This window comes from Lissotriton vulgaris, chromosome 7, assembly GCF_964263255.1.
Source record: "Lissotriton vulgaris chromosome 7, aLisVul1.2, whole genome shotgun sequence".
NCBI classification, from domain to species: domain Eukaryota; kingdom Metazoa; phylum Chordata; class Amphibia; order Caudata; family Salamandridae; genus Lissotriton; species Lissotriton vulgaris.
In genome coordinates, this window is record NC_141695.1 from 575,728,733 (window position 1) to 575,738,068 (window position 9,336).

General features: G+C 47.5%; 1 protein-coding gene across 1 annotated transcript; it reads right to left on the reverse strand.

The window, feature by feature from the left end:
- Positions 1 to 7,524: 7,524 nt before the first annotated feature.
- Positions 7,525 to 8,487, reverse strand: LOC147702049 (uncharacterized). The gene has a single exon (XM_086929398.1). It carries the CDS (start codon positions 8,485 to 8,487, stop codon positions 7,525 to 7,527), a length of 963 nt encoding a protein of 320 aa, XP_086785524.1.
- Between the last annotated feature and the right edge of the window lie 849 nt (positions 8,488 to 9,336).

Here is a 9,336-nt window from a genome sequence, read left to right on the forward strand (position 1 = left end):
GCCGCTTTTATCGGCAGGAAACTGCCGCTAAAGTGGCGATAATTGGCTTGATAATATGCCCTTGTGAATTCCCGCTTGCAAATGATAAGTGGTATTTGATATTCAATTATTCAAAGCCTACCCTTAAAGTGAGTGTTTAAAATGGGTCAAATCTTCAGGCATTAAATCCTGGAAACCTCAAACGGTCTTGCCACTATTGTCACAAGTTTGAATATTGTAGTCTCATACCCATATAAAGTAAGCCAGCTTCATCTTGTAGCCAGGACAAAAACTTGCTCTATAAGAAACTTTGGGCCATATTATCAAGTAAGGGCGATACATTATCGCCGCTTTTATCAGCAGGTAACTGCCGCTAAAGTAGCGATAATGGGCTTGATAATATGCCCTTGTGAATTCCCAGAGAAGCCCAGGTTCTGGTGTTAACCTGGGCTTCTATGGGAAGTCACAAGGGCATATTATCAAGCCCATTATCGACGCTTTAGCGGTAGTTTCCTGCCGATAAAAGCGGCGATAATGTATCGCCCTTTTTTGATAATATGGCCCTGAGTTACTGTTTGAAGGGTGTAAAGCCCTTCTTAAGCAGCAACTACAATCCTTGTCAAGGTGAAGTCACAAGCAATCTCCTAATTAACCTATCATGAACACTTCAATAGCTTGGCACAAAGCAGCCAGGATTAACTTAGAGGTACTGTGTATAAAGTATTTGTGCAGCACTTTGAACAGCAATAAAGGGGAAACACAACACAATAAAAATCCATCAAGACCAAAACGACAAAAATCCAGTCAGTAGACATGCATATATACAAGTTTAAAGATTTCAGAGAATATTACATCTAAAAGCATTAAGTGCCAACCGTAGAAATCTGGTCACACTAGACATGGACAAAGTCACAAGTTCAGGCCAACCGAAAACTAAGTCAAAAGGAGACCATGTACTTCCAGCTCAGTTTTTGAGGCATTTCTAATTAAGTATCCCAATGTATAAACTAATCTGTATGTGTTCATCCAGTAAATCTTACAATAGTGCTATTTAAGTGCTTAGAAACTGCCTCCAGTACTGTAATAGCTATAGAAGAGACTTCTCCAATGAGTAGCTTGTGAGCTACTGGTAGCCCTCCAGCTAGCAGTAAGGAGCCCTCCTGTGTGCAGCCCAGCCTACTACATCCGCTTTGTTTGGTTGAATTAATATGTGAATCCCCAAAAAAGTGTGTATTTGAGACGATAATGTGCATATTTTCTGAACTCATAATCTAATGTTTGGAGTCAAATGGCTGAATTTCCAAAATATATCTAAATCTGATAATTTAGTATAGCGCTGGGGAGACATATTGCCTTGGTTCCATGGACATTGCAGCTATCGCTTTCATGTATTAACACTCTTTTTGCATTACTACTGGCAACTCTGTCTGATGTGCTGAGGTGATCATTCATGACCATGGGGTGTCCACTGATAACATCTTTTTGATTTGGTCACTATTACAACACTAATATTATAGTAGCTCCTATTGCATAAAAGGCTGGGGACCCCTGCTATAGATTCTATCAGTTTACAACATAGTATTTGTGGCTGAAAGCGCAATTATATCACTGTAAGAAAAGGAGGACCTACCTCAGTGCATGGGTCTCCTGCTCTGCACCCACCTACACATGTCTGCCCTACCACACAAAATAGTATTTAATTGGTCTAATCAGCTTTCTCACAATCTGAAATCTTTTGTTTGGGCGGTGTGAAAACCCTACCTTGTTAATGAGCCTGGTCGCCGTTTGCACCCATTGCAATTAGGTATCAATGTAATTGGTACAATATCCGGTACATTCCTAACAACCGCTAATCATATGTTTTTCTTATAAATTGCTCTTTTACAGTCCTCACAAGCTCGAATTATCTTGCCCTGCACTGATCATATCCATACATAAATACCTGGGAGGATCCTTAATTGTGTGTAGTGCTACATAATTACACATGAAAAAGAATCATAAATACTTGAATGGTTTGGCTTTAAAATAACTATGTGGAATGTACATTTAGGCTTCTTCATGCCAGGTTAGTGTACTACTTAATGGCCTGCACGCAGTGCTCTATTATTTTCTATGTACCCACCGCCTCAGGAAGCAGAGTAGAGTACCTCTTGCTTAGTTGGGTTGTGCACTCCTAATTTACCAGGGTAGTATTTTACATCATGTCCTTGATGAAAGGCTCCCAAAATACTTGTGAAGAGTCCTTCATGGATAACAGTTGTTAAGGACCATGAAATACCCAAGTAGTGTTCTTCTCACCTAACCTATGTGCTGTGCTCCTTCACCACATGGATTGTGTGCTCCTTCAGTAATCTAGGTGGTGTCTCTTTAATTGCCCAGTTTTAGTACTCCTTCAGCAACCTGTGTGTTGGCCCCTTAATTATATGGACTGTGTGCTCCCTCCTTAACTTTGCTGGTGTCTCTTGTATTACGTGGGTAGTGTACTCCTTCAACAACATTGGTAGTACCTCTTTATTTACTCAGGTTGTGTTCTCCTTCCTTAATGTGGGTGGTGTCTCTTTAATTACATGGGTTGTGTGTTTCCTTCTTAATCTGGGCTACGTCTCTTTAATTACATGGTTGTTTTCTCCTTCATAAAACTTGGTTGTGCCTCCCTAGTTACCTGGGAATGAGTTCATAAAATACCTAAGTATGATATGATTCACAAGCTTAAACAAAGACGCATTGAAAATAGTGTCTCATAAAGGTACAGCAAATCTACCAAGGCTAGTTTAGTACATATATATATTTATATTCACTGCTAAAACCAAAGGGTACAGGGACGTTATAGTTGGGCTCAGATTTCACTCATTTTATAATCACTTTTTGCGTTCATTTGACTGTGTCAGGGTTGTTAGTCTATCGTCTAAGGAGTTCAAATCTGCCCTCATTGACGTCACCAGCACTCTGGCTACGAGAGCAGCTAATTTTAGCTTTTTGGGTGATCTTAACTTGCATTTTGACCTCAATCATGACAATGACATAGCAGTTTGCTGGCAGACCAGGCGGCTTGCCAATTAATGCAATTGGTTTCAGAAGCCACCCACACTGCCGGTCATGTGCTGGACCCTGTCTTCTCTAATATTCCTTCTACTTCTGTCAAGACACCTAGTCCAGTAAGTTGGTCAGACCACTCTCTGGCTTCTATGTCTCTCCCGGTCTTCGTACCTCCGTAAGAGCTTCTCAATCGCCCTCTTTCAAACGCCCTTGACGTAAATTGAAGCTTGAGGATTTTCATGCGCTTCTTTCTGTACACCCTCCTCAATTGCACAGTGACTCTGATTTGTCATGTAGATCACTCTGTAGTTGGATTCTTCATGCTCTTGATTCTCTCATTCCTGCCAAATGGTCCAAGGGCCGTAATTCTGACTCTAACCCTTGGTTTAACGATTCTCTGGCCGCTATACGTAAATTTTGCAAAAAGTTGGAGCGTGCCTGGAGAAAGGACTATGACCCCGGGGCTAAAGCTCGTTATCAGGCAACTATTAACAGCTACCATAGGACTTTACACTCTGTCCATACAGCCTACTTTGCCAATAAAATCAATTTAAGCCGCAATCCGGCTAAGTGCAATTTTAAAATGCTCAAGGATCTCAGAGTTAGGAAAAACTCTACTGCCTCCATGATTATGTTTGAGCAACATTGTGAAAACCTGGCGACCTTCTTTGTTAATAAAGTGGAAACAATCTATAGGTCCTTCCCTCTGGAGCCTTCTTTTCTCATTGCTCCTCACGGACCTCCTCCTTCTTATTTTTTGGAGGTTATCTCTCCCATCTCACAGGAAGAGTTCTTACTTCTGAGTGGTAAAGTTAAATCTGGCTCTCCGGTAGATCCTTTGAAATCTGCCCAGTTTAGGGATTCCATATCTGTGACCCTGGCTCCTCTGTGCCAGGTGGTTAATGCATCTCTTTCCACAGCTGTGGTCCCTGAGCTTTGGAAGCAGGCCATGGTGGTTCCGCTACTTAAAAAATCTTCTCTGAACCCAGCTAAGCTGCACATTTTTCGTCCTATATCCCTTTTACCATGGGTAGCTAAGATCGCTGAGGCTCACGTGAATAACATATTAACGGGGTTCCTGAATATTAACGGCACCCTGGATCCCTCCCAGAATGTCTTCCGCCCTGGTCACATTACGGAGACTGCTCTCTTGGCTGTGACCGAGCACCTGCGGACCATTCTTGATACAGGGCACACTGCGGCATTGATATTACCCGATCTCAGTGCCGCATTTGACACGGTCTCCCACACGATTCTTTTACGTCATCTGGAGGAGGCGGGTGTTGTTGGCTTAGCTCTGGAATGGTTCAGATCTTTCTTGACAGAGAGAACATTCCAAGAGACTGGCCCCCCGTTTCTCTCCTGTGTCCAGTCCATCGGGCAGGGGGTGCCTCAGGGCTCCCCTCTGAGTCCTGTACTTTTTAATCTGTACGTTCAACTCCTTGCTACGGTGGCTAGGGACAAAGGCCTTACTATGGTCTCATATGCTGAAGACACGCAGCTGGTGGTGGCCCTCTCCGGCGACTGCATGCGGGATGCTTCCAAGTTTAGGAGTGGTCTGGCTGCAGTCGCAAGGTGGATGACCTCCAACTGCCTCCAGCTTAATGCCAATAAAACCGAGGTGTTGCTGGTGGGGAAAGACAGGAGACTATGGAGCGAGCAATGGTGGCCCACCACTCTTGGTAGTGCGCCCATCCCCAAGACATCGGTAACAAATTTAGGGGTTTGGATGGACTCTACCTTCATCTTTCAGGATCACACCAAGGAAGTGGCCGGCACTTGCTTGGGCCATCCTCGGGGACTAAGACCCTTGCTGGGTTTTTTTGATCCACCTACCCGTCAGCTGATCGTTCAAGCGGCCATCTTATCTAGACTGGAAAACGCCAGCTCGCTCCTCCTTGGGGCTAATCAGGCTGAGGTATTGCGATTGCAGCGATTCCAAAATGCTGCAGCCAGAGCTCTGTTGGGGCTCCGGCGTACCTGCTCAACAGCTAGTGCTATTTGGCGTTTATACTGGCTGCCCATAGCTAAATCGAATTTAAGGCTCTTTGTCCTTCAAAATTCTAAAGCTTGCGTCTCCTGGGTTTCTGGCCAACTTGTTTGTACGTTCCTCATCGCCAGCTGCACTCTATGGAGCAACATTTGGCTCTGGTCCCTCGAGTGAATCGTCTCCATGCCGGGGGGGCGGTCCTTTCGTTGTTTTGCGGCCAAGTTATGGAAGTACTTGCTATTCCAGTTTCGTAGTCTGGATAGCTTGTTGGCCGTCCCTAAAGCCATTAAGACATACCTCTTTCCCGTGGCCTAATCCCTCTTTTTAATGTGCACTTATTTCTGCGCCAATTCACCCAGGCATAGATTCATCAACCGAAATTGTGATTGCAATAGCGGCGAAACAGCCATTGCGATCGCAATTTTTGCTCCTGCAATTCATTAAACAAAAAAGCACCAAATTGCGAATTCGCAAATATAAATTCGCAGAATAAATGTGGAACACCCTTAGCGAATCTGTACCAGCAATTTTCCACTTATTCTGCGAATTATTTTGCGAATTCGCAAATAAATCGCAAATTCTCATTCATCAAACCTCGCAAATTGTGAAGAACACCAAAATCGCTAAATGCGAGTCGCAATTTAAGGAGAAGTCAAACCAGGTGGTAACCATGAAGTTCAATTGGAAAAAATATATATATATATATAAATTCCTAACAAGAAACAGGTGCGGGGTGAAACAAACACACTTAAGGAGACACAGTAGGAGCATGAGGACATTCACAATGCCAGGTCTATACATCGTGGCAAGGCGGCTTAGGCTCCAGGCTGCAGCCCGGAACCAACGCAGGATCCAGGAGCGCATCTTCCGCTGCGGATAACACTCCTGGGCCAGACTGAAGAGGAGATCTACTCTAAACACAGGCTGAATGGGGCAATGATAACTGAGCTCATCCAAGACCTTGACCCCCTGATGCAGCACCCAACAAGGAGGACCAATGCCATGCCCACCCATGTCCAGGTCCTGTGCTGCCTGCACCTCCTGGCCTCTGGAAGCTTCAAGGGGATAGTTGCATATGCAGGGGGGATCTCCCAGAGCACACTGTCACGCTGCCTACGGAGTTTCCTGGACGCCATGCTGAGCCGGATACACCACTACATAACCTTCCAAACCACTCAACAGAACTTAACCCAACCAAAGCTTGACTTCCATAACACAGCGAAATTCCCCCATGTAATTATCTACATTCACTGTACCCACATCCACATCTGCCCACCCGCTGAGACCAAATACATGTAAATGTATGTAAATGTATGTGTCTTGTAAAGCGCACTGCTGCCCTGAGGCGTCGTGGCGCTGTAGACCGCTGGGGAACCCGTCCTGGCTATCCCTGTGAGATGGTCTCTACTGGGTATCTTCAAGGTGAAACCAGGCATCCCCGGCGAATGTGGGGGGGGCCGTTGTAGAGATGAGGCAAGCTAATGCCCAGAGTTGCCGAGTGTGATCCCTTGTTAGAGTAGGCACCGAGGCGAGAATTATCGAGTCCGCTGATGCTGGTCCACGACCCTGCCGCGTCAGGAATTGAACCCTGGTCCCGGGCTGTTCTCTGCTTCCGGGTCTGCCGCCTCTAACTAGTGAGCCACACCACTCTACATGTACCGGAACCGCAAGTCCTACCACTCACTAAACATCCAGATGGTCTGCAATGCAAAGACATTCATCACCCACATAGTGGTCCAATACCTGGGTATCACGCATGATTCGTTCATCTTCAGGCACAGCGGCATACACACCCGCTTGGCATGGGGTGACTTTGACGAAGGACATCTCCTAGGTAAGTACACATGGCCACATGCAGTATGTCAAGACCATGTAGCTGCGCATAACAGGCACTGACCCTCTGCTCCCATCCTTCAAGTGACAGCGCCTCCGGCCTCCGTACCTCCTCACCCCATACCTCAACCCTACCAAACCACAGGAATGGCGTTACAATGCTGCTCACATTCACACAAGAAATGTCATTGAACTGACATTTGGGATGCTAAAGAGCCGATTCCGCATCCGACACAAGACTGGTGGGGCCCTAAAATACCAGCCTGAGGTCTGCTGCTGCATCGTGGCCGTGTGTGCCATACTCCACAATATTGCTACCAAGCGGAGGATACCTGTGGAGATCTCTGCTAGTGAGTCGGAGGGGGATGACATGCCACCTGCATATGTGCGTCATGCACGTGGGGAGAATCCTGCAGAAGGACACAGGCACCGCAACATCATTACACTGAACTATTTCTAGTGCACCCATACCCCTCAAACAACACTGCACTCATGCATGCCACATGAAATAATGACATGAGTAATATTTGAGTTCAAAATAAATTCTTATTCTTTTGTCGAACAAGATCTATAACTTTTTAATTTTTACAAACAACATAACTGCTGTATTGCATCATACATCCTCTTGCATGCAGAGCAGGCGTGCTTGGTACATCAGCATGGCACTGCTGCTAATGTTCAGCCATTCACTGGTGCCTCCTGCCTGATGCACCCTGTCGCCTCTCCAAATCAACCTCGGCAGTGTCCGGCCGTGATGCTGCACTGGGCCTGGTACTGCGGCGCAGTTCTGGTACCACCGGCACAGACAGGCTGCTCAGGCTGGATGTGCCCTCACTGGCATCATCACCCCCCCTTGCATGGGCATGGCCACACACCTGTTGGTTCTGGATTGCGGTGGTGACCTGCTCCAGGGCCCTTGCAACATCCTGGCTGCATTGCACCATTTGAATTTTCATTGCCAGGGACCGGCGTGACAGTTGGGTAGTTGCATTCCCGATCAGTTGGTTTGACCTGGTATATGCTGATAGCCGGGTCAGCAGCTGGCGGTGGCGGCGGCGGGTGATGTCCTGCTGCGCGACCATGAGTTGGCTGTTCTCCTTGACTGCAGCAGTCAATTCCTGCACACTTTTGGTGAGCTGGTTCACATTGCGTGCAGTCTTGTACAGCTGCAGCTGCATGGCTGCCATGTGCTGTGCCTGCTTGTGGTGCACAGCTTGCATCCAGCGTTCGATACCTAGCCCTGGATCTTGGGCCTGTTGCTCCCTCTCTGCATGTGTGCCCCCGTTGCGCTGCTGCCTCAACCGGCCGCTTGCCTGCGACTGCACAGTGGCTGTGCGGCGTTTCTGCCTCCTGGGTGGTGGTGGGGCCTGTTCCACTGCCATGCGTGATGCATGGGGTGGTTGCATTCCTCCTATGGCTGCAGGGGTGGCACTGTCCGCATGTGGAGGCGGTGGTACTGGTGCAGGTGCAGGTGCAGGTGTGTGTGATGGTCCAGGTTGTGGGGCAGTATGGCTCTCTCCCTCCGTCTCCTCTGGGGTCTCCTCGATATGGAGTTCCTCGCTGTCTGTGGTCTCTGCTTCTACAGCACCTGTGATGTAAATGGGTGCATGATTATTGATATGAATCTTGCACATGGGATGTTGCAACATGCATGCAGGCTTGCATTCCCTGACTGGCTTTAGGGATATGTATCGCTTGACAGTTCTGGCTGTGTGTGGCTATCATGTAACTATTGTCACACTACAGGTCCCACAATGCAATAGTGCGTTTCTGATGTGCAGGGACTGCATTACTGGGGTTATCAAATGGCTAGCTCGGGGGGCATGGGCATTCTTAGGGGACGGGGTCGCAGTTGCATGGCTCTTACCTTGTGATTGATGGGTGGGTCAGGAGGTGTCCAGCTGAGTGACCCCCACGCAGGCTGCAGGGTTGATGGTGTCCTCAACCAGGTTTTCAAGTGGTGTGTTGGCGGCAACTGTGGGGTCTTGTCCTCCGTGGCATGTTCCTCCTCCTGCCTCTCTGCTATGCGCTCCTTGGCACGCCCTCTGAGATCATACCACCTCTTCTTTAAGTCATCAATTGACCGCTGGGTCACTACTACGGCGTTTACCTTCGCCCTGAACGCAGCCAAATGCGCCTTTTGGCGGCCTTGGGCACCTTTCTGAATAGCTTCCCAAAAAGCTTATCATGGTCCCTGCTGACCCCCTCACTCAGGAACTCCAGCTCCTGTTCTGAAAACTTTATTTTTCTTTTCCTGCCAGTTTCACTGGCTCCTGCTGCATCCTGGGACATTCTGGTTTTGGATGGCTGTTCTGTTGTGGGGCTGCAGGGTGTGTCTTCTAGAGCCCAGGGCTGTGCCTCCTCCTCTCTCCAGCTCTGTGTTCAGAATGAGCAAGGGAACTGCCTACTTCCTGGTTGTGATGTCATCATTGTGCTCAAAATGCGACTTCCAATTTTTGCGATCTCGCAATTTGCGAGATCGCAATTTGCGATTTCGG

What these genes read in the sequence shown, in the direction of transcription:
- LOC147702049 (XM_086929398.1), bottom strand. Translation starts at nt 8,487, where the DNA reads ATGTTGCAACATCCCATGTGCAAGATTCATATCAATAATCATGCACCC.